At 46.1% G+C, this 24727-nt stretch overlaps 3 protein-coding genes and 1 long non-coding RNA gene across 4 annotated transcripts in view; 2 read left to right on the top strand and 2 right to left on the bottom strand.

Moving 5' to 3' along the window:
- The window catches only part of dync1li2 (dynein, cytoplasmic 1, light intermediate chain 2), a 55311-nt gene extending 53215 nt beyond the window's left edge, over positions 1–2096 (bottom strand). Inside the window, exon 1 of the mRNA XM_055648816.1 lies at positions 1742–2096. Coding sequence (XP_055504791.1) covers positions 1742–1830 — 89 coding nt within the window. The 5' untranslated portion in view covers positions 1831–2096. The remainder of the gene's footprint in view (positions 1–1741) is intronic.
- Positions 2097–2368: 272 nt separating this feature from the next.
- Positions 2369–3428, top strand: LOC129705303 (uncharacterized). The gene is made up of 2 exons (XR_008724873.1): positions 2369–2582; positions 3011–3428. It is a non-coding gene; the product is annotated as an uncharacterized LOC129705303 (long non-coding RNA).
- Positions 3429–7182: 3754 nt separating this feature from the next.
- On the top strand, positions 7183–14293 carry si:dkey-56m19.5 (uncharacterized). Its single transcript, XM_055648815.1, has 2 exons — positions 7183–7308; positions 11920–14293. Exon 2 carries the CDS (start codon positions 11928–11930, stop codon positions 13827–13829), a length of 1902 nt encoding a protein of 633 aa, XP_055504790.1. The 5' UTR covers positions 7183–7308; positions 11920–11927; the 3' UTR covers positions 13830–14293.
- A 9231-nt stretch (positions 14294–23524) lies between these two features.
- Positions 23525–24727, bottom strand: part of LOC129705502 (uncharacterized) — a 115007-nt gene continuing 113804 nt past the window's right edge. Inside the window, exons 24-25 of the mRNA XM_055649091.1 lie at positions 24172–24375; positions 23525–23557 (exon numbers count right to left, since the gene is read on the bottom strand). Of these exons, the coding sequence (XP_055505066.1) occupies positions 23537–23557; positions 24172–24375 (225 nt within the window). The 3' untranslated portion in view covers positions 23525–23536. The remainder of the gene's footprint in view (positions 23558–24171; positions 24376–24727) is intronic.

The raw sequence follows: 24727 nt of genomic DNA, 5'->3' as shown, positions 1-24727 counted from the left end.
ATTAAATCTTTGCCCTCTCACCCTCTGGGTAAAATACTGTGCATTCACCCTATCTATTGAATATTCCATCATTGTTCCCTTCTATAAGATCACCTCCTCAGCCTCCTGTGCTGCAAGTTCTAACCTGCCCAACCTCTCCCTACCCAACATCTCCTAACATCCCCATAAATCTTCTCTGTACTCTTTCCAGCTTACTGACATCTTTTCTAGAGGGGGGTGACTAAAATTGAATCATTTGCAGCCTCACCAAGGTCTGGTTTTATATCATGTTCCCAAGTCACAGGAGCTTAATTAATCAATTTAGCCCATTGAGTCTATTCTGCTATTCAATCGTGGCTGACCTATCATTCCCTCTCAACCCCAGTCTCCTGCCTTCTCCCCGTAACCATTGACACCCTTACTAATCAAGAACCTGTCAATCTTCACTTTAAAAATGGCCAATGATCTCCCAGTAGCCCAGCACTTCAACTCCCCCTCCCATTCTGACCTTTCTGTCCTGGGCCTCCTCCATTGTCAGAGCACCTCATATTTCGCTTGGGTAGTTTGCATCCCAACGTTATGAACATTGAACTTCAGGTAGCCCTTGCTTTCTCTCTCCATCCCCTCCCCAGTTTTCCCACTTGTCTTCCTGTCTTTCCTTGTCCCGCCCCCTCACCTGACATCAGTCTGAAAAAGGGTCTTTACCCAAAACATCGCCAATTCCTTCTCTCCATAGATGCTGCCTCACCCACTGAGTTATTCCAGCATTTTGTGTCTACTTTGCCCCTACTGCCGTCTATGGCAATGAATTTCACATATTTACCACCATCAGACTAACGAAATTCATCTTCATCTTTCAAAAGGTACCTCCTATTATTCTGGTGCTATGGTCGCTGGTCCTAGACTCTCCTTTGTGTGGAAACATTCTCTCTGCATCCACTCTATCAAGACCTTTCACAATTTGGTAAGCTTCAAAGAGGTCACCCCTCATTCTTCTAGACTCGAGCGATAACAGGCAGAGTACAGAAAAGGATGGCCTACCACACCACAAAGATATAGAAGCCCAACTACTGTGTCATTTAGGTTCAGAAACAGCTTCTTCCCCACAGCCATCGGTTATTAAACACTACAGCCTCCAAAAAAGCTCTAAACTACATAGACTTGGGGGCATTGGTTTTATCTTTTTGCACTATGATTATTTGTTTTATGTATGAATGTATCTGTTGTGCAAGTAAGAATTTCATTGTTCTGATTGGGACATATGACAATATAACACAGTTGGCTCTGGAGCACTGACAGCTCAAGAAGGTCCCGTCCGCACCGCGACCCCGAGTCGGTAGTAACCGGGCCAGCCCGCCCACACCGCAATTACAGCGGGGATCAGACCGAAAGAAGCCGACTGGCAGCTCCAGGACGGCCCGGCGCCGGTAGTAGCCGCGCCCGCCCGCCCGCCCGGCTGACACAGTGGAGAGGAGGCCGAGAGGAAAGGAGGGCCCGTCCGCACCGTCCGGTTGGCGACTGCAGGAGGGCCCGACAGCGCGGTTGACTGAGTGGGAAGGGACGGCCCTGACCCAGGCCGGTAGCGGCCGTGACCGTGGCCGGGCGCCAGTGGCTCCAGCGGGGATCGGACCGAGGAAAGGTGGGCCTGCCCCGCCCCCGCCCACAGAGCCGGGAGAACGGCCCCGCCCGCACCGCCTGAGGCCGCTCCCGGACATCGGTTCCCTCGCCCAGCCTGAGGCCGCCGACCGGCCCCGCCGCCTACCACAGGTTGGGCCCCTCGTCCTCATCGGCCGCCTCCTGGTTGTTGGCGGCGGCGGCGCCCAGAAGCTTCCTCTCCTCCACGGGCGCCATCTTGGCCACTGCGCCCGCCCGGGACCCGGATCAGTGACGTCAGCCCCAGCAACGCCAGGACCCCGCAACTGCCCCGCCCGCGCCGGATGCAGCCGCTCACTCGCTCAGAGCCTCCTCCAGCCGCACTGACAATATCACGATACCTGATCAATTCTAATCTTAATTCTAACAATTTAGAAACCACTTCAGGCAGTTTTCTGGACAAATGCTCTCATGAGACAATCTAATGACGTCATCGTCTCTTCAACATTCCAAATCCGCGCCATTTTCCACAAAATGTCTTTTATTTCCTAATTTAAGTGTCGGGTTTCTTATTAAATTGTGTCCGGCAGCTGCGTGAACGGCTGGACTGCAGGCGAACGACCCCTGTTGGAAGAGGCTTGATGTCAATGACGTAATTGCGGTTGAATCCCTCACCCTGGCCAATCAGCGGCCGCCCGGACCAAACCCTGGCCAATCAACGCCCGCCTGTACCAAACCCTGGCCAATCAACGCCCGCCTGTACCAAACTCTGGCCAATCAACGCCCGCCTGTACCAAACCCTGGCCAATCAGCGCAATGTTTGGACTTTGGAAGAGGAAGATGAAGAACGACAAACGTGTCTATGTTGATGGGACGATGATAGAGAGAGGCAAAAGCTTCAAATTCCTGAGCATGCGTACCTCTAAAGATCTTTCCTGGACACAGCACATTGTTGCAATTATTTTTTTTAAAACAACCCCTCTACTTCCTGAGAAGATTGCGGAGATTTGGTACGTCAGAGAGGACTCTCTTGAACTTCTGCAGGTGTAGAGTAGAGAGCATATTAACTGGTTGCATCGCAGCCTTGTTACATAGATACATAGACAATTGGTGCAGTAATAGGCCATTCGTCCCTTCGAGCCAGCACCGCCATTCGTGATCATGGCTGATCAAACACAATCAATATCCTATTCCTGTCTTCCCCCCATATCCCATGATTCCGCTAGCCCTGAGAGCTCTATCTAACTCTCTTTTGAATGCATCCAGTGAATCAGCCTCCACTGCCTTCTGAGGCAGAAAATTCCACAAATTCACAACTCTGTGTGAAAATGTTTTTCCTCATCTACATCAGGAACATGTTTCCTGCATCTAGCGTGTCCAATCCCTTAATAATTTTACATGTTTCTATAGGATACCCTCTCATCCTTCTAAATTCCAGTGAATACAAGTCCAGTCACTCCATTCTTTCATCATATGACAGTCCCGCCATCCCGGGAATTAACCTCGTGAACCTACGCTGCACTCCCTCAATGGCAAGAATATCCTTCCTCAAATCTGCAACTTGAATGCCCAGGAAAGAAGAAGACTGCAAAAAGTGGCGAACACTACCCAGTCCATCACGAGTACTGACTTCCCCACCATCTAAGTGATTTACAGAGGTCACTGCCTCAAATAGGCAGCCAGCATCATCAGAGACTCACCCTGGCCACGCACTCATTTCACTCCTGCCATCGGGAAGAAGTTTTGGGAGCCTGAAAACTCTAATGTCCAGGTTCAGGAACAACTTCTTCCCTATAGCCATCAGGCTATTAAACACTACAACCTCCAAATAAATTGGTTTTGTCTTTTTGCACCATTATTATTTGTTTGTTTTTATGTGTATGTATGCGTGCGTGTACACTCACACTTAACATTTTATTATATTGTTTACATAGTACTATGTTTACAAATTCTATTGTGCTGCTTGCAAGGAAGGATTTCATTGTTCTATCTGGGACATATGGGAGTCGTGACTCTTCTAAACACTAAACTAAACTCTAAACCCACCGCCCTGGCCATTGTCTCATTTCATTCCTGCCATCGGACAGAAGGTACAGGTGTCTGAAAATGCCAGACCATCAAGTTCAGGAACAGCTTCTTCCCAACAAGCATCAGGCTCTTAAACACTGTAAATATCAACTAAACTTCAAACTATGAACTGTCAGGCTTTTGTCTTGTTTTGCTCTACATTGTGTTTTTTTAATGTACTGAATTTCTTTCTTTGTTTATTATAATATCTGTTGAATCCAGTGTTTACAAACCTAATGTGGTGCAGCAAGTAAGAACTCCATTGTTCCGTTTCGGTACATATTACAATAAAACACTCTTGACCACATTTCGGGTTGGGATCCTTATTGAGACTTAGAAGTAGACTGAAGCGTGGGAGGTGATTGCAGAGTGTAGGCCATTGGCATTCTGAAGACATAGCCAAGCCCTGGACTGCAGCAGGGCCTCCAGCGGCCCTCTCCTCCATCAAAAACCCACACTATCTCCTGTCTCTGGTCCACATACTGGCACTTTGTCTGACTTCCTCCGCCCCGGTGCACGGGGTGGGCAGAGGCTCGGCGGCAACCTCTCCGGGCTAGTTCTCGTTACCACGGCAGCGAGCCGGGCATGCAGGCAACTGAACCATCCTCTCATCAGCTAGAGTGAGGTCCTGACTTGAAATCGACCTCATTGAAGACCTTTGAACTATGTTTAATCAGACATTATCAAATTTCAATGTTACAGCTTGCACACAATGTTGGAGCCTTTTATCCTTTATTTGTGCACTGTCGACAGCTTGGTTGTATTCATGCATTGTTTGTTCTGTGACGAAAGCACGTAAACAAAAGCTTTTCACTGTAGATAAACAACATTCTGAAGCAACTCAGCAGGTCAGGCAGCATCTCTGGAGAAAATAGATGGGTGACTTTTTGGGTGGGATCCTTCTTCCGACCCGACCCTGCTGACCCGCTGAGTTACTCAGCATTTTGTGTCTATCTATGATATAAACAAGCATCTGCAGTTCTTTTTTCACTGTACCTTGAACCATGTGACAATAATAAACTAATAATACAAAAATAATAAACTATAATACGAAACCATTTAATCACTCATCTAATTACTTCATGAATGTTGTGAGTGTCTCTGCTCACTCACGCCCCCTGATGGAGATGTAGGAGTTGCTATGGACTGTCTACTTGTGCTGTGTTCCCTGACTTTCTTTGTACATGAGTATTGTCATAGTCATAGAGTGATACAGTGTGGAAACAGACCCTTCGGCCCAACTTGCCCACACCGGCCAATGTCCCAGCTACACTAGTCCCACCTGCCTGCGCTTGGTCCATATTCCTCCAAACCTGTCCTATCCATGTTCCTGTCTACTATTGTGGTTATTTACTTATTGACGAGGATGGACCTGCCTCTTCACACAGGAGATACACAGCAGCAGTCCAAGACCTTGTGGCTTTGCTGAGCAGTCTGTGTTGAGCTCCACGCACCAGTAGCTGAATTCCTCATCCTGCAGCACCCCAGGAGATCATTGAAGGATCAGATCATCTAGAATCATACCACCCTGCACCACTCTCTCATCTCACTGCCACCATCGGGAAGAAAGTACAGGAGCCTGAAAAACAGAATTTTCTAGGATCAACGTGTAGGAAGGAACTGTAGATGCTGGTTTACACCAAAGATAGACACAAATGCTGAAATAACTCAATGGGTCTCTGGGGAGAAGAAATAAGAGACTGAAACAGGGTCACCCATTCCTTCTCTTCAGAGATGCTGCCTGTCTAACTGCGTTACTCCAGCATTTTGTGTCTACCTCCTGGTTCAAGAACAGCTTCTTCCCAACAACCATCATGCTATTGAACACATCACGACTAACCTCAGCAGCTGTGATATTTTATGGATTGTGCCATAGGTTGATACAACACGGAATCTTTCCCCTCTCACCTTAAAGCTTTGACCTCTAGTTCCTGGTTTCCCCAATCTCGGTAAAAGAGTTTGGTCGACCACAGACTTTGGGAGTTTCTGTGCGTCATTATTGTGGTTATGAACTACAGCATGGAAAAAATCCTTCAGCCCATCGAATCCACACCTGTTCACACTAGTTCTATGTTATCCCACTTTCACATCCACTTCCTATATTCTTGGGGCAATATACAAAGGGCAATTAACCTACATATCTGCACATCTTTGGAATGTGGAAGGAAACCAGATCACCCAGAGGAAACCTACGCAGTCAAAGGAAAATCGTGCAAACTCCACACAGACAGCACCCGGGGATCTCCCCCGACTCCCCATTCCCACTTTCAGTCAGAAGAAGGGCCCCGTTGTGAAACATGACCTATTCATTTTCTCCAGAGATGCTGCCTGTCCCGCTGAGCAACTCCAGCACTTTGGTATAAACCAACATCTGCAGTTCCTTCTTAAAACCCATGGTCAGGATTGAACCTGGGTCTCGGGCGCCATGAGGCAACGGCTCTATCCCCTGCGCCACTGTGGCACCCTTTTGATTGCTATATATTACCTATGTGTGTAAGAAAGAACTGCAGATGCTGGTTTAAATCGAAGACAGACACAAAATGCAGCATCTCTGGAGAGGAGAAATGGGTGACGTTTCGGGTCGAGACCCTTGGGTCTCCAGAGATGCTGCCTGTCCCGCTGAGTTACTCCAGTATTATCTGTGTGTATTGTGTTTACCGGCCTGTTAAGCTGCTGCCAGTAAGACTTTCATTGTTCCGTTGTCGACGCATATTAACCACTCTTGAAGTTGAGCACTCACCTGTTGAGCAATTGGGTCGGGCCCAATTCACCGCGACTACTTGTCCCTTGGGCACAGCCAGTCGCGGGTTCCCCAACCAGCTGTGCCCTCACCCCTCCTGCCCCTGAGACCCTCTGCCAAACACACCAGCCATATGTCTGTCTGCCACAAAGCCCCAAGGACATCTCTACCAGGTCTGAGCTCATGCCAAGTGAACTCTCCACCAACTAGCCTCATTAGGTTGGGTCTTATGTTACAGGTAGGCAACAAAGGTACCAACAACTTGGCTTCAGATAGTGCCTTTAGATAGTCCGCACCTGCCATCCCACTCGCTGTGCAAATTATATATATATATATATATATATACCTATGTGTTGTGCTGCTGCAAGTAAGAATTTCATTGTTCCATTCGGGACATACGACAATAAAACACTTGACTTGAGTGGCCGGAAATGGGGACGGAGACTCTGAACCAAAGATACTAGAGAATATTTGCTCTGAAGATTTTCTGCAGATGCCGAAATCTTGAGCAAAACACAAAGTGCTGGATGCACTCAGCGGGTCAGGCAGCATGTTTGGAGGGGAGCCTTCTTCAGGCTGATCAGAGACGGGAAGGGTCGGGTTCTCTGGGGGAACTTTGGGAAGGTGGAAACTTAGTTCTATTTTTTTTTTTAATACTCATTTTGAAAGAACAAAACTCTATTAAAAAAAAACCAAACAGAATACATTGAACTATTTTATCCACATTAGAAACGGGTGGCGGAGAGAGCGAACAACGAGGGGGCAAATGGGTGAGTGGGCGGATACAAGGAGGAGGGTCGGCGGGGTGGGGGAGGGAGCAGTGGCGGCCGCCAGGAGCCGCCCATGTCCCGCCCCAGACACCAGTCGCTGCCGCGCCGGCTCGGGAACTGGACCTCTGTGCTGTTGCTGACTGAAACCGGAGCCGGACGGTGGGTGTGGGTGCGAGACTGTGGCCGTCCCCCCGCGGGGAGGAGGGGGGTTAGTCTGCTGGGGGACGAGGTGTCGGTTATGGGGGAACCGGGGTGGGTTGGTGCGAGAGGGAGGGCTCTTTGTCCGCCATGTGTTTGGTCTCAGTCCCGCTCCGGCCGCCTCACCCTCACGTCCCCGTCCCCGTCCCCCTCCCCTGAACTCTCCAGTTTCCCGGGGCTCCACTTACCGGCTCCTGGTGTGAAGGTTCTCCTCCCTCTCCCTTAGCTTCTCCCTCTCTCTCCCCTCTCCTCTTTCCCACTCCGCCTCCCCCGCAGCCAGTTCTTCTCACCCCCATCATTCTCCCGGGGGCTTTCTCCTCTCCCCAGCCCCTCACCCACTTGCCCGGGGTTACTCTCCAACCCCCTCCCCTCCCCTCCCCTCATGGGACCTCTACCCTGGACCCCTCCTATCCCCTCCCCCTCGGGCTGGAGGGGTCACATCTTCCAGCCACGGTTCCCCCACCCCCGGGCTTCGCTCTCTCCCGCACGGCTGCGACTTCCAGCCCGGCGCACGGTCCCGAGCTCCTCACCTCTCTCTCTCGTCCCCCTCCACCCCCCTCCTCACCTCCTCCTTCTTCCCCCCTCCTCTTCCACTCTCCACACCCGCAGCCGCCCCTCCCCACTCTCTCGGGGCACTCACCAGCGCCGCTCTGTGTCCCGTGGAAAATGAATGGAGACTGGAGGTAAAGGGCGGCTCCTAAAATTGACAGAGAGATTATTCTCCCCCCCCTCCCCCCTCCCTGGCTCGGTTTCCCTGGCGTGGGGGTCGCGGGAACAGTGGGTCCCCCCGTGCCGCGGGCAGCCGCCGGGTCCCCTGCGTTGGAATGGGATTTGGTAGAACTCAGTGGAGGTTTTGGAGCAGTTCTAGTCCGGGACCGAGTGCCGTTCCGCCGGCGGCTGTCCCGGGAGTGACTCGGTTACCCCGCACCGGCTCCCGGGAGTAGAGCCACCGCCTCTCTCTCTATCTCTCTCCCGGACAGTTGGTTCACCTCCTCCAACGTGTATGAAGGAACTGCAGATGCTGGTTTAAACAGAAGACAGACACACCAAGCTGGAGTAACTCAGCGGGTCAGGCAGCATCTCCGGAAAAAAGGAATAGGTGACGTTTCGGGTCGAGACCCTTCTTCAGACTTGGAGATTGGGGGATGGCTTCCCCCTGACTCGTCTGAAGAAGGGTCTCTACCCGAAGCGTCACCTACTGCTTTTCTCCAGAGATGCTGCCTGACCCGCTGAGTTACTCCAGCTTTTTGTGTCTATCTCCACTTCCTCTAACGAACTAGAACCAGAACCAGCTTCACGGTCGCTCATATGGCCCATGTTCGCGGTGAACCCCTCCGCCTGGGTTTGGCAAGTCGTGGCTTGTCCGTCGGCGGATTAGTCGAGCCTTGCTAACGCCGGTGGGGGTGGGGAGGGGAGGGAGGGGGTGTACGAGGATCAGGAACCTCGGGTAGAAAGAAGGGAGGTAGTCTTGGAGGGAGGTAGAGACAGCAGGAACTGCAGATGCTGGTATCTTGAGGAAGTCAGGGGGAATTCGGGTGTCAGGCAGCATATGTGGAGGGAATTAACAAGCCAACCTTTTGTATAGGAAACGTTGCCTTTCCGTGTCCTTATCGGTAGATGCGAGGAACTGCAGGTGGAATCTTGCAAATCACACAGCGCCGTGATAACTCGGCGGGGCAGGCAGCCTTTCTGGAGAACATGGATGAGTTTCCTTTCTGCAGTCTGGAGAAAGGTCCCGATCTGAAATGCCACCGAGTCATGTTCTCCAGAGTTGCCGCCTGACCCGCTGAGTTACTCCAGTACTTTGTGTCTAAATTTGGTATAAACCAACACCTGCAATTCTTTGTTTAAGAAGGAACTGCAGATGCTGTAAAATCGAAGGTAGACAAAAATGCTGGAGAAACTCAGCGGGCGAGGTAGCATACAGTTGCTGCCTCACCTGCTGAGTTTCTCCAGCATTTTTGTCTACCTGCAATTCTTTGTTTCTCTTCTGAAAAGAAGGGCATCTCTCCAGGAGATGCTGCCTGGCCCGCTGAGCAACACTTGGGGAATATCTGATATCTATAGTGTTTCTGCGAAAGGTAACTCAATACTGAATAAATAATGGAACCGGTTTTGAGATTGTTGCTTTCGTGTAGAATGCAGCATCGTGCATTAATAGTCTTAGCGGAGGAACACTTACAGATTTAAACGGGTAGAACAATTTGGAAACCAAGAATCTGCAGGTGCTAGACAAGAGACAAGTGCTAGGGCAGCTCGGTGGGTCAGACAGCATCTGTGGAGCGATGGGCGTCGGCGTTACGGGTTGGGACCCTTCTACAGACTGACAGGAAAGATTTGATTGGCACGAAATAACAAATCCCTCCAGTTCAGCAAACTCTAAACCCCAAGTGTAGAAACAAGGAACTGCAGAAGCTGATTTCCAAAAACATGCACAAAGTGCTGGAGTAACACAGCAGGCCAGGCAGCATCTCTGGAGAACATGGCCAGGTGACGTTTTGAGTAGGGATCTTTCTTCAGACTGGTGTCCTGGCTGATTTCGTGACTATAGGGCGAGTGAGCAGGGCAAAGGGTGAGCTTGGGTCATGGTTCTACAGCACCCAAATGCTATGTAAATGGATACAATTACACTTTTAAAAGTTATTTGGACAAATATATGGATAGGGAGGGCTTAGAGGTCTGAGGCAAATGGGACTAGCCCAGTATGCCAACTTGGTCAGTGTGGACAAGGCTGTAATTATTGTCACATGTACTGAGGTACAGTGAAAAGTTTTTGTTTGTGTGTTATCCAGTCAAAGAAAAGCCTATACAGGAATGCAATCAAGCTGTCCAGAGGGCACAGTTGAAGGATACAACATTTAGTGCAAGATGTACTGAATTTTGAGTTCAAAGATCTCTATTGTCTACCTCCAAATAAGTCCTCTGCATCCCCCCCCTCTTGCATTATGTTCAAGTTCAAATCCTTCTCTGTTGGACAAGGACACTGGTGTAGTGAGTGGAGTCTGTACACATGAGCTCCAACACGTTGGAATGACGGCAACTCTATCACGGAGCCACCCTGTGGCTGAAGTGTTGTGGATGAATGTAGCTCAGTCGCATGGCAGGGAGAACAAAAAACACATATTTAAATAGTGTTAGATTAGGAAATGTTAATGTACAAAGGATATAATGTCCTTGTACATCGGTCACAGAAAGCAAACATGCAGGTGTAACAAGCTAGTAATGGTATGTTGACCTTCACTCATTGAATAGTAAGCTCTTCAACTTTGCATGAACAAGCAATGATGACGTGCAAAATGATATCAGGGCATGATGAGTTGGCTGGATATTGTCTGTTTTTGTGTAACAATCAGTCATGCAGCATTGAAATGGATCTTTCAGTCTAATTTGTCCATGATGACCAAGTTGCCAGTCTGAGCTGGTCTCATTTATCTAAGTTTGTATCATATCCTCTGCTTTTCCAATCCATGTACCCTGTACATTTATCTACACCCAACAGCATTTGTATACATCTTTGATTATCTCCAACATTCCAGAGGTGAAAAGGCTCCAACCTCTCCTTGAAACTGAAGATTTCCTGTCCTACATCTTTGCGAATGTTTTCTGTACCTTTCCAACTTAACTAGTTCTAGTCACCTACTACGTGAGGTGACTAGAACTACAGAGGGGCAAGTGTGCTTCACCGATATTCTACACAGCTGTAACATGACATCCCAACATCGTTTGGCTGTCCTTGGTAGAATTTGCATTGGTTTGGTTAATTACATCTGCATTCTGATCAACTATTGTGCATTCTGATTTGTTGGAGGAACTCGGTGGGTCGAGCAGAATCGGGGGTGGGGGTGGAAGAGGCGGTTTGCTGTTCACTTTGGAGAGACACTGTACATTCCACCTGTCTGAAACCAGGCAAAGTTGGAAATCTGAGCGTCTGGTTAAATGAATGTGGTTGGGGAGAAAGTGACACTAACCACGTGTGATGGTAAGTGAGATGTCGTAATGTGCCTCGGTAGAAATTGGGCTCCTGTCAGTCTTGCTCTGGGTATAATGAGGCATATTTTGTATTCCAATTTACACAATTGCAGCATAGTACAGCACTTCCTATGCCACTTGGTACATGTATAAGTGAGTGAGTCAAACACCAAGTGTCCACAAATGGTAGAATACTCTCAAAGCAGAAACATCTGACCATTTTGATTTGGTGGCATTTCATTGCAAATGAAAAGGTGGATGAGTCGGGTTTGGACAAAGCAAATTTAAGCTGGTGGGAGCAGGATATGAATCTGATTTTCAAACTACTGTAAAATGAAGGGTCAACCTTCAACTGATCGTGCTTGGGTTTGGTGGCTGAGTAGGGTTGGAGATATCCTCTAAAATTATGCGTTTAAAGCTGCCTCTGTAACGACCAATATTAGAATACTGGGCAGCTCGAGTTGGAGGGGGTCATTTGAGTTTGCAAATGTTTTAACGCATTAATCTTGTGTTTGCTTGGAATGAAAATATTTCTTGTGCTTTATATTTGTTTGAACTTGCCCACTCATTACCACCTAGCTTAATCTCACTTTCCACTTGCAGTTAACAGCATGGGTGGCAGACTTGGCCGAAAGCGTAGAGGCTATAATGTGAGTGAGCCCAAGGAGAACAAGAGTGCAACAGAGTCCACTGAAAAGCCTGAAGTAAAACACAATGAGCCTGAGAACAAAGGTGCATCAAAGGACCAATTTAAAGCATCAAGTGAGTTACAAGCAGGCGGTGAAGCTCTAAAAAAAGTAGATGAAAAACCTGGAGAAAAACAAACTACTTTGGTGACAGCGGATGTTGAAGCTACAGAAAGGGGTGTCAATGCAGAGGTAGGGAGTGCCTCCACTGAACTTGCACAAGGTTCTGAAACACAAGAGAATGTAACGCCTGCCAGTTTGGTTGAAACAACAAAGGAAATGCCTGACCGGGAAGAACACTGTCGATCAACAGAGGCTGATGTGAAATCCAATGCTGTCCCAGAGACTACCTCAGCGGATGAAGTTCCAGATGAGTCCATGTCAAGTAAAACTGAACCTGAGACCAAAGAACTTCCAGGTGGAGAGACTCTAAAATCAAATTTGGATGCAGGTGAAGGTGTGACTAACATTGTCAAAGACCCTTCAACTGGGAAATCGAGCTTAGATGAACAAGCTGCTCCAATCCTTGATGAGCATCTAGAAGGAAACTCCTCTGGCAACCTCAGTGTTCAAGCAGATGCTGACAAAATTGTTGAAGTGGTTTCTGCAGAGGTATTGCACACTGCAATGTCTTTGCCTGTCAGTCACGAGACACCTCTGGCACCTGCTCCAAAAGAAATGGAATCATCCATCCAGGAGACACTGCCTGAATCTCCAGTTAAATGTGACTTCTCCAAGGAAGACGAAGAACCAAATTTGGGAGCAATAATTGAAGAAACACCTATTGATGTTGTGCTAAAGAATGAAGTGGCCCTGTGTGCGGATCTGGAGAAAGATGTGACTAAACCAAGCACTCAAGATGAAGCTTGGGGAGAAGTAATTGAACAACAAAATTCTATGGCCCAAAATACACTCGAATCTGGTGAGCAGTCTGACTGTGTGCAGGATAACTTGGCTCTTGCAGATGGCAATGTTGCTGAGTTTGAGGATCACGGCCAGTCATTGAAGGGATCTGGAAATGTAGCTGTAGACATGGCACAGATGGACTCTTGCGGTGTGACAGATGCAGTCCAAGCTGATCCATTGGTTGGAGAATCTGGTCCTGAAAATACTTGTCTGGGCACAGAGATGACTGAAACCAACTATGAACAGACAGTGGAACCAGTTAGCTGCCAAGATAGCATAGAAATATCCTTGCTAAAGACCAACTCTGAACTAATACCAGATATTAAACTGACTGTGTATGGTGAAGGTTTACAGGAGGAAGAAATTAAGAGTGATGCACAGTTAGCATTTGGAGATGAAGCAGTTGATGCTAATATTAATCCACAACCACCAGATGAAGTGCTGGAGGAGAATGAATCGCTGTTGCATTCAGTTGAAGTAGCACCAGAAAATCGTGAATGTTTGGATCAAGAAATTATAAAACTGGAAACTTCAGAGGATCCTGCACCAGAAAACCCAGCACACCTTGAAGATGTTTCGACCAAAGTAACTGCTGAAAAAAATAGTTCCACAGAGAACTCTACAGTTTTTGTAGATGATAGCAAACTAAATGAATCCATCACCAGCAAAACTGAAGATGACCACCCAGAAATCTCTGTTATAAATGGAACTACTCTGGAAGGTGAACTGAGAAACCACAGCACAGTGGACGATGAACAGAGTATCACTGGTGAAGTTGAAAGTCTGCAAGCCAGCAGCTTGGAACCAATAGTTAGTAAAGGCATTGAAAAGGTGATTGAAAATCTTTCTCCAGAGGAATCTTATCTTGATTCGGATAACCAAACTCTCCATTCGGGACCACTAGATGTGAATGTTGAATGACGCTTGTCAGAAGCAGAGGCTCGTGCTGAGGTTAAAGATCCAAAATAATGTACAGGTGGCGGAAGATTGGAATTTGGACGTTCAAACCAGCTAGTGCCTGAGTTTGATTTAGGAAGGAAACTCCAAGCTTGTGCTGCAGACAATAGTGAATCAACTTGCAGTTTATGAACAATCTTGACTAGTTCCACAATCTTCTCCTGAGGTTTATTTTACTTAATGAACGAACCAAAAAATAGAAATTGAGACTCTGCCTTATGCCATAGTTTCCAGTATGCAATATGTCAAGTATTAGTAGTATTTTTAAAGGCATGTAATCTGAGGTTTGTTCTGAACACGAACTCTATCTTCTAAATTTAGTCTTCAATTTTCCTAATATGCTTTGAGGTCAATTGTTAATTGCATTATGAGGGTTTTAAAATTTTGGGAGCTTTGACAACTTAATAAAATATCATACTTGTCCTGGTTTTGGTGCTTTTTATTTGACAGACACTACTGAAAATATTAGTTAACATTGAAAAATGGGGAGAAAGGAAAATGGCTTTGAGATAGTGGGTTGGTCATATTGAATGATAGGGCAAGCTCAAATTGTAGCAAGTGTAAGGCATTTCATAGTAGTACAACATGGAAACAGGCCCTTCAGCCCAACGTCCATACTAACAAACTTGTCCCATCTACACTAGTCTTGCCAACCTGTGTTTTGGCCCATATCCCTCCAAACCTTTACTATGCCTCAACTGCCTCCTGGCAGTCTGTTCCATATACCTGCCATCGTTTTAAATCCTCTTGTGATCTTATACACCTCGCAAGATTACCCCTCAGCCTCCTGCATTCCAAGGAATAAAATCCTAGCCTGCTCAACATCCTCAAATCTTCTCTGCACTCTGGTACTGTCCAATCTGAGGCTTGATTGCACCATGGGGTGGTGCCAGCAAAGGCTGCTTCGCCAACAGTCTGTTTGTCCCTTCCTTTTTTTTAAAGTATGTGTTAAAGGTATGTTTTAGTGTTCTTTAGCTTGTTTTATGTGGGGGTTGGGGGGAAAACCATTTTAAATCTCTTGTCTCAAAGGAGATCCGCATTGTATCTCCATCCACACTGCGACCTAACATCAATGAGTTGGTGGCATTTGCTGCAGCCAAACTTCAGCAGCTCCAACAGGCTTCAGGCAGTCTGCAGGACTTACCATTGCGGAGCATTGGATCCCTGTCAGGGATCGACCTCTGAGCTCCAACCGTGGGAGCCTGTGGACTTTAACATCGTGGCGCTCGAGGCCCCTGGTTAGAGACCGACTTCGGGAGCTCCAACCCGCAGGAGCTTCGACCACTCTGATAAGAGAGCTTCAATCGCCCCGACTGCGATGGTTCGACTGCCTCAACTGCAGGAGAATAAAGAGGAAGTAGATTGGACTTTATTGCCTTCCATCACTGAGGAATGTGGGGAATCTGCTGTGGTGGATGTTTATGTTAACTTTTGTGTAGTTGTATGTCTTGTTGCTTATTTTTTGTATGGCTGTATGGTAATTCGAGTTTTACTGTACCTTAATTGATACATGTGACAATAAACTGGCCTTTGAAAGGGAAAAAGAAATAGAAGGGAAGAGATACAAAATGCTGGAGTAAAACTCAGCGGGTCAGGCATCATCTCTGGAGAAAGGGAATAGGTGATATTTTGGATCAAAACCCTTCTTCATAAAAAGAAACCTAATTATTTTCAGGCCTAGCAACAAGTACAATGGAGTTTAGCTGCAGTAGAGCGTTCATTGCAGAGTGCTGCTCGTAGGTCAAAGTGCAAGCTTAGGAGAGTGCATGCAGAAACAAAGCAAAGACAAGGTTAGATGTTTAAGGTTTATTTCCCATGAGTCTATTAGATTGATTTTTAAGTGCATATATTAAGAGAGCAGTTATGGCAGTGAACTGACTTCCTACACGTCAGATGTGGGAAATCATCAGTTATGTCCTGACAGCACAAGCAATTGTCCAACTGCAGCTCCTCAGACCACATGGATCAGTTTGGAGTAGCATATGCATATAGGAGAGGGTTATAGAAAGCAGTTTTACACCAAAAGATCAGCCAGATGGCAGGTGACTGCAGGCAGCTGGCCATAAGAGACTGCTGCACTGCCTGCCTGCCTTCTCAATGAAATGCCCTGTTGGATATAGTGGGAAAGGATGGCTTCTTGTGCAAATAGCATTAGTCAAAAGTTTTATCCCCAGGGCTAGAAGACCGAGCTTTAGGGATTGAGGTTTAATAGTTTAGTTCAGAGATACAGCATGGGAGCAGGCCCACTGAGTCTGTGCTAACCAGTGATCACCCGTACACTAGTTCTATCCTGCACAGTAGGGACAATTTACAGAAACCAAGTAACCTACAAACCTGCATGTCTTTAGAATGTTGGGGGAAACAAGTACCTGAGAAAACCAACAAAGTCACAGGGAGAACATGCAAACTCCACAGTCAAGAGGGTTTATTGTCATGTGTCCCAGATAAGACAATCAAATTCTTACTTTGCTTCAGCACAACAGAATATAGAGAATATAGAAGGCATGAATACAGGACAGATGAGTGTGTCCATATACCATTGTATAAATATATACACACATGAATAAATATAACCTAAATAGCCTGATGGTTGTGGAGAAGAAGCTGTTTACTGAGTTGGATGATCAGCCATGATCATATTGAATGGCGGTGCAGGCTCGAAGGGCCGAATGGCCTACTCCTGCACCTAATTTCTATGTTTCTATAACAGATGAAGTGCAAATAAACTGATAATGGGCTATTAATGTTTTGTTTGAGTTGAGTTCAATAGCCTGATGGCTGTGGAGAAGAAGCTGTTTCTGAAACTGGACGTTGCAGTCTTCAGGCTCCTGTACCTTTTACCAAAGATCCTATAGCGGAGCAAGATGGGCTACTCCTGCGAAATGCAATGGGCTGACGTGTAATACGCTACGGAGGGGATCCTGGGCATTTTTCCCCGCCCATTTTAGTAACCGGAACCTACCCGACCCGACTCGCAGTGTAATCCAAAGATCTTATAGCAGAGCTATAGGATCTTTGGTGTAATTCTGTTAGTTCACACTTCTGTTAATTCTTGTCAAGAATAAAATTTGACTCTGGTAATTGTCTTTTTTAATGTTTTTTAAATCATTTCTTTTTAAATGGTTCATAGGCTGTGTTTGAGTTGATTTTGTATTACACTTGCACTCTGTAATTCATTCATCTAATCACATGAATGTAATCACACTGTTCACATCTGCAGTATTTGGGAAAATAATAGCAATATGAAGATTCCAGTTGCTCTAGCCCTGGAATGTTACTTAATGTTTTTGTGCTTATTTTCTATTTTCTATGGAGTTGTTTCTCCACAAATAAAAAGGGGTCTGGTCTTCCCAATAGCCAGAGAGTGGAATGAGATCTGCCTGTGGGGTTATCTAATTGAAGAATTTCACAAAATTAACTTTGTTTTGAGCAAGATTTACAAAAGATGTATAACTTAAGGATGGTTTTATTCCATGAGCATACAACTGACTAGATTGTGCTGGAAAGAATACACATACATGAATGTGATATAGATGTATATAATCATATAACACACACAATTATATTTCTTCTGATTTTCATATCCAATGATGAACTTTATTTCAGACTAGACAAAGGACATTAAATAATAAACATTGTAAACCTCCCCGCAACTTCACACACACTACGCCCTATCCCACCCCTCAACTCTCTCCTCCCGCCCTGGCACTCCCCCCACACTACAATATCTCCCCCCCTCCTATGCCCCTCTCCCTGGGCCGCACACCGCCTCTCCCCGCTGCCCCGGGCCACACACCACGTTGCCCCGGGCCGCGCACCCCCTCTCCCCGCTGCCCCGGGCCGTGCACCCCCTCTCCCCGCCCAAGTCAAAGACCAAAGCGAAGATCTGATCTTTCGCCAGAAGCAAGATGGAGGAGGCTGGTTGCTAAAATGGGTCCTATAATCATCAATAAATCTGCCCATGACCGTACTACGCGTTTGCGTGAGAGTAGGCCATCTTGCTATGCTATAAAATCTTTGCCTTCTACCTGAAGGTAGCGGAGAGATGAGTGTGCGGCTAAGATGATGTGGGTCCTTGATGATGCTACCAGCCTTTTTGAGGCAGCAACTGCGATAGATCCCCTCGATGGTAGGGAGGTCAGAGCCAATGATGGACTGGGGCAGTGTTTACTTCTTTTTGTACTCTTTTTCGTTCCTGGGCACTCAAGTTGCCGAACCAAGCCACGATGCAACTGGTCAGCATGCTCTACTGTGCAGAGCGTGTGTGTCGTCAGCAAACTTGATGATGGAGTTCGCACTATGACCGCCTACAGTCATGAGTATAGTGAGTACAGCAGGGGGCTGAGCACACAGCCTTGAGGTGCTCCTGAGCTGATTGTTATCGAGGCTGACACTTTTCCACCAATTCGAACCGTCTGTGGTCTGTGAATGAAGAAGTCGATGATCCAATTGCAGAGGGATGCGCAGAGACCCAGTTTTGAGAGTTTGATAACCAGCTTGGAGGGGATGATTGTATTAAATGCCGAGCTGTAATCAATGAATAACATCCTGACATATGAGCAGACGTAGTTAGGATTGAACCTGGGTCTGTGCTGCCAGGTGATGTGGAGCAAGTTTTTTTAATTGCAGTAGGTGCCTCGAATGTGCTGCTAGAGTTGGATGCAGACGTGGTAGCTGTGTATGGGAATTGTACACAATTAGGCTGAGAATGGAGGGATATGAAACACACAGGCAAGAGAGATTAGTTTAATTTAGCATGGTCAACAGACATATAGCCAAGGTGCCTGTTCCATGAATGGGTTGGACAGAATAAATAAGATAGTGGGCTGTAAATGAGTCATTAAAATAATTAGACAAAATTTAGTAGGTTTTGTGCTTATGCACACCCTGGATCATAAAGGAGACAAACATAACCCATTTATGGGCAATCAAGATTGGTGAACAGGAAGATAGATGCAGGGTTTGTTGACGTGGGTGGAAGCTCTGGGGCAGAAACAATGAGCTAAAACTGTTGGGCTGTGTAGCCTGGTTTGTTGTTTAATTTTGAAACAGAGGCCAAATAAACAGTTTACAAATAACAATGGAATGAGTAATCCAATTACTGATGTGGGTGAAATGATAGTAAAGCATTTGGGACAGCTTTCAACTATGTGCCTAGCTTCTTCATTGGCAGTTGCATTCACACACTATTAAGGAAAACGTCCACAGCACATTATTACTGCCCTGTGATGGATCTTTTGTGATGCAGTCATTTACTTTAAAATCTGTTTGCAGTAGTGGCAGGTATGGAATCCTTTCTGCACAAACAGTGCATGTTCCTCTCATTGCTCAACAGCAGGACTATACAGCCCCGCTTTCAATGGTTGCTTTAATCAAAGATCCGCTATAGGATCTTTGGCTTTAATTGTGCAGACTCTGGGATTGAATCTTTTGTCTCCATGACCAAGACATTATGTTCTCAGCAGAAAGTTATTAGAAATGCAAGTATTTCATTCTTGTAATATCTTTCAGACATTTCCAAACTGCTTATGTTCCAACTATCCTGTGGTGTGAATGGGCTCCTTCAAATTTTCCTCCCTCACCTTGTATGCTTTTTTACTGTTAGACTGCCCGACCTGAGGGGGAAAAAACTGTCATTACTCAACTTAGCTATGCTCCTCCTGATTTTGTAATTCCCTCGTGCACCAATGCTCCAGGGGGGAAAAAAGCCTCAGTGGCACGGTGGCGCAGTTGTAGAGTTGCTGCTTTACAACGCCGGAGACCCGGGTTCGATCCTACCTACGGGTGCTATCTGTACAGAGTTTGTACGTTCTCCCCGTGACCTGTGTGTGTGTCGGATAGTGTTAATGTGCGGGAATTGCTGGTCGGCACGGACTCGGTGGGCTGAAGGGCCTGTTTCCACACTGTATCTCTAAACTAAACTATCCCAGCTCGAAGGTACACAAAAATGCTGGAGAAACTCAGCGGGTGCAGCAGCATCTATGGAGCGAAGGAAATAGGCAACGTTTCGGGCTTCCCTTCTTAACCCTTCTTCAGACTGATGGGGGCTGGCGCGGAGAAGAAAGGAAAAAGGTGGAGGAGGAGCCCGAGGGCTGAGGGATGGGAGGAGACAGCAAGGGCTAACAAAATTGGGAGAATTCAATGTTCATGCCTGCAGGATGCAGACTCCCCAAGCGGAATATGAGGTGCTGTTCCTCCATTTTCCGGTGTTGCTCACTCTGGCCATGGAGGAGACCCAGGACAGAGAGGTCGGACGGGGAATGGGAGGGGGAGTTGAAGTGCTGAGCCACCGGGAGGTCAGGTAGGTTCTTGTGGACCGAGCTGAGGTGTTCGATGAAACGATCGCCCAGCCTCCGCTTAGTCTCACCGACGTAGATCCGCTGACATCTAGAGCAGCGGATGCAATAGATGAGGTTGGAGGAGATACAGGTGAACCTTTGTCGCACCTGGAACGACTACTTGGGTCCTTGGAGTCGAGGGGGGAGGTAAAGGGACAGGTGTTGTATCTCTTGCGGTTGCAACAGAAAGTGCCCAGGGACGGGGTGGTGCGGGAGGGAAGGGAAGAATTGGCAAGAGAGTTACGGAGGGAGCGGTCTTTGCGGAAGACAGACATGGGGGGAGATGGGAAGATGTGGCGAGTGGTGGGATCACTTTGGAGATGGCGAAACTGACGGAGGATTACTTGTTGTATGTGACGGCTGGTGGGGTGAAAGGTGAGGACTAGGGGGACTCTGCCCTTGTTGCGAGTGCGGGGATGGGGAGAGAGAGCAGTGTTGCGGGGTATGGAAGAGACCCTGGTGCGAGCCTCATCTATGGTGGAGGAGGGGAACCCCCGTTCCCTGAAGAATTAGGACATTTCAGATGCCCTGGTGTGGAACGCCGCATCCTGGGAGCAGATGCGGCGTAGACGGAGGAATTGGTAGTAGGGGGTGGAGTCCTTACAGGAAGCAGGGTGGGAAGAAGTGTAGTCCAGATAGCCATGGGAGTCAGTAGGTTTATGGTGGATGTCGGTCAGAAGTCTATCACCTGCGATGGAGATAGTGAGGTCACGGAATGGTAGGGAAGTGTCGGAAATAGTCCAGGTGTATTTGCGTGCCGGATGGAAGTTGGTGGTGAAGTGGATGAAGTCAGTCAGTTGTGTGTGGGTGCAGGAGGTGGCACCAAAGCAGTCGTCGATGTAACGGAGGTAGAGGTCGGGGATGGGGCCCAGGCCAAATATCCTAGCTCGAGCCCTCCTGGAGCATATGCGTATATACATATATTTTCCCCTGGAGCATATGCGTGTATATATATATATATATATATACACACACACACACTTCATATTTACAATAGACAATAAGTGCAGGAGTAGGCCATTTGGCTCTTTGAGCCAGCACTACCATTCACTGTGATCATGGCTGATCATCCACACTCAGTACCCCGTCCCTGCCTTTTCCCCATATCCCGACTCTGCTACCTTTAAGAGCTCTATCCAACTCTCTTGAAAGCATCACATAATTGGCCTCCACTGCCTTCTGAGGCAGTGAATTGCACAGATTCATTACCCTCAGTGTGAAAATGTTTTTCCTCATCTTCGTTCTAAATGATTCTTATTCTTAAACTGTGGCCCCTGGTTCTGGACTCTCCCAAAATCGGGAACATGTTTTCTGTGTCGAGCGTGTCCAAATATATGTTTCAATAAGATACCTCTCATCCTTCTACATTCCAGAGTATACAAGCCCAGCCGCTCCATTCTATCAACATCTGACAGTCCCGCCATCCCGGGAATTAACCTCGTGAACCCACTCCCTCAATAGCAAGAATGTCCTTCCTCAAATTTGGCGACCAAAACTACACACAATACTCCAGGTGTGGTCTCCAAATTTGCAAAAGGAGGTCCCACAATACATGTGATAATGACCAGATAACTTGTTTGGTGTGATATTGGTTACCAGTTTCACCAGAATTTGGATAGAAATGTTCTACTCATTTCTAAAGCAGTTCCAAGACATCACTTACTTCACGTGATAGAGCAAATTGGGCTGTTTATGTATTATCAGAAAAGCATTTTATCACTGCGATGCAAGTCCCAGTCTTGTTGATCTTCTAATCAGACCTGTTTAGGAAATATATAAGCACTGATACAATGTTCCCCTTTCTATTTTGTTTTTTTTGTGTACATGCACAAGATGTATGCAGGGGTTCAGCTGAAAGGAGTGCATGTAATCATTGCTTGCACAAGAAATGTTCTATAATGGGTTAGATTTATTCCTATTTGTATATGTTGTCACACGTATGAATGGGATAGTGTTACATTACTTAACTGGTCCTCACAGAATCCTGCCATTTAATAACATAAGCTGGAAATGTGGTTATAGGCAAGGGGTGTATAGGAAAGTGGGGATAAGCTATGTTTGGGACAGGAAATCAAGGTAAAATTATAAGATAATTTTGAAGATATAGTTCAGGTAAATATAACATTATCTGGTATACTTGCATTTGTTAGTGTTAACCATTTGCCACCATCTTGGATGTTCCATTGAATCCAAATGCATTAAAGCATATAGCAGATTGATTGAACCATGTATAAAAATGTAGTCCAGATATACATTCCTATATCATTATTTATTGTTAATTTTAAACCAATAAGTATTATTTTTTTCTATTTTTTGGCATGCATTAAATATCATAAAGCCACTTCAAATGTAAGTAAATATCAAATCAATCTAGGGTGCAGATAGTATTGCTGCTTCACAGCATTGCAATTTATTAGTGACAACAAGAACAACCCAAACTCCTAACCAAAATATAAACAGCAAAAGCTCAGCTGCTTCATTAAATTGTCTGTGTTTTTAAAGCTGTACTGGTGGGACCTGAGGTTGCATGCAGTATATTTTGGCTGGAGAGATCCTTCAGTGTGTAAGAATTTTCTATTTTTTTGCATCTATTAAATCGGATGGAGCCTTAGTAAACTCCACGCTCATGCTCTAAAGCAGAAGTGTTTTGGGTACATACCTAATCTCTGTCATTTGTCAGAACGTTATGGCTAGCGCCGTGGTTAAAGCACTTGTAGAATTAATCAGTGTTATTTTAAGCAGCTGAGAATGATAAAATAACACTGCAGAGCAGCAAAATCAGGGTATTAATCAAGACATTGTGTGACTAATGTAACCTGAGTAGAATCCAAACAGATGAGTATGATGCATCCCATTCCATAACGGCGTGGTAATCAAAACTGTAAAGGTTTGACTTTTCTTGAAGATGTCCTTTGCGACTGTATCCAAGAATTCATTCTTCCTTTGTGAGTCTCGATGGCAAATGCTGACTGTGTCCTGACTCAGTCCGACTGGATTCTTGGCAGATGGCTAATGCATTTTCTGACATAAATCACTCTTTAGTAATGGGGAAGGGGAGCTGGAATACTTTAGCTTGCAACACTGGGGTCAACCATAACACCTCTAATGCAATCTATACTCCATTTCAGAGTGTGCATATGTAATGCAATATAATAGTGAGGTTTATCCAGCTGTTGAGGATAATTACAACAGCTAAATCTCAGTGGAATCTGTTTCCTTGCAGTTATAAATGGTAACACCAACTGAGAATATTCTTCGGAATCAAGGTTTCTGCAACAAAATGATGATTGAGGTCAGCACAATTCAATTGAGCAATCTTAGACTTCTGGATCTTTAATCTTTCAAATTTCTTTTCTGAAAAACAGAACCCAATTGCAGATACATTAAAAAAAGAAACAACATTTTGGTATTACTTGGCAGATCAGACAACATGTCACAAGGAAAAACAAGGTTAATATTTTGTGTAAATGACCCTTCGTCAAAACTGGCACATAAGATTATGACAAAATGCAGCAGAGATTTAGTTCAATTTCTGCTCATAGCTAATATATATTTTACAATTATGAACATATGAGAGGCATAGATAGGCAGAGTCCTTTTCCCTGTGTGGAAATGGCAAATAAAAGAGAGGATAGATTTAAGGTGAGGGGAAAGTGTGAAGGAGATTTGCGAGGCAAGATTTTTCTAAAAATACAGTGTGGTGGGTGCCTGGAACATGCTGCCGGAGTAGTGTTGGAGGCAGACAGTGACATTTAACAGGCAGTTAGACAGCACATGACAAGGGGGGATATGGATCAAATTAAATTTTAATTATGTTTGGCACAAACATTGCTGGCAAAGGGCCCTTTCCTGTGCTGTAATTTTCACTGAGAGCAAAACTGGTCCAAATTCTTCAAGGAGCACATACGGAAATCCCCATTGATCAACCAAGATTCTGCAAGGAGCCTTGAATCCTAGTTCTTCCTTACCTGTAAGTTCCGGTATTTGTTTGCTAGATCCACATTAGTTCGCCCTTTCTGGAATGGATATGACCATAGAATAGAATTCCAGTGATAGCCCATTTTCAATACTCCTTCTAGCAAGTAGCCAATTTCCTTCTTTGTGAAATCCTTACGCTGCCTTCTTTTGCTTGATTGTCTTACTCCCACTGCGTATTCACAGGTGTCTGAATGCTTTATCAAAAGAGGAACATTATTTGGTTTGCTGCACCAATGTCAAAAATCAACAGCATGCTCAGAAATCAGTCCATTCCCACATAGTCTGTCCTTTTGCTCATGAGAATAAAGGTCCTACACTGTGGCTGCTTTTGGGGGAGAATTTGATTGTTGAAAGTGCAGTCATTAAGCTTGGACCTTCTTGCCTGTGCCAGCAGGAAGACGTTGAGCGATTTACAGGGCAACTCAATGAGGAATAGAACATTGTCTTCACCTCAGCAGCAAACAGGTCTTTCATCTCAGATTGTGCATGCATTGGTTATCATGCTCACCACTATGTTAGTAGAAAATGCACACCTAGACCGATCCA

This window comes from Leucoraja erinacea, chromosome 17 (assembly GCF_028641065.1).
Source record: "Leucoraja erinacea ecotype New England chromosome 17, Leri_hhj_1, whole genome shotgun sequence".
In the NCBI taxonomy this organism is placed as follows: domain Eukaryota; kingdom Metazoa; phylum Chordata; class Chondrichthyes; order Rajiformes; family Rajidae; genus Leucoraja; species Leucoraja erinaceus.
The sequence above is the reverse complement of the archived record's forward strand: the minus strand, read 5'-3'. Positions and strand labels throughout refer to the sequence as shown.

Bases quoted from the DNA above. Each gene is read 5' to 3' on its own strand.
- si:dkey-56m19.5 (XM_055648815.1), top strand. From the start codon at position 11,928: ATGGGTGGCAGACTTGGCCGAAAGCGTAGAGGCTATAATGTGAGTGAG.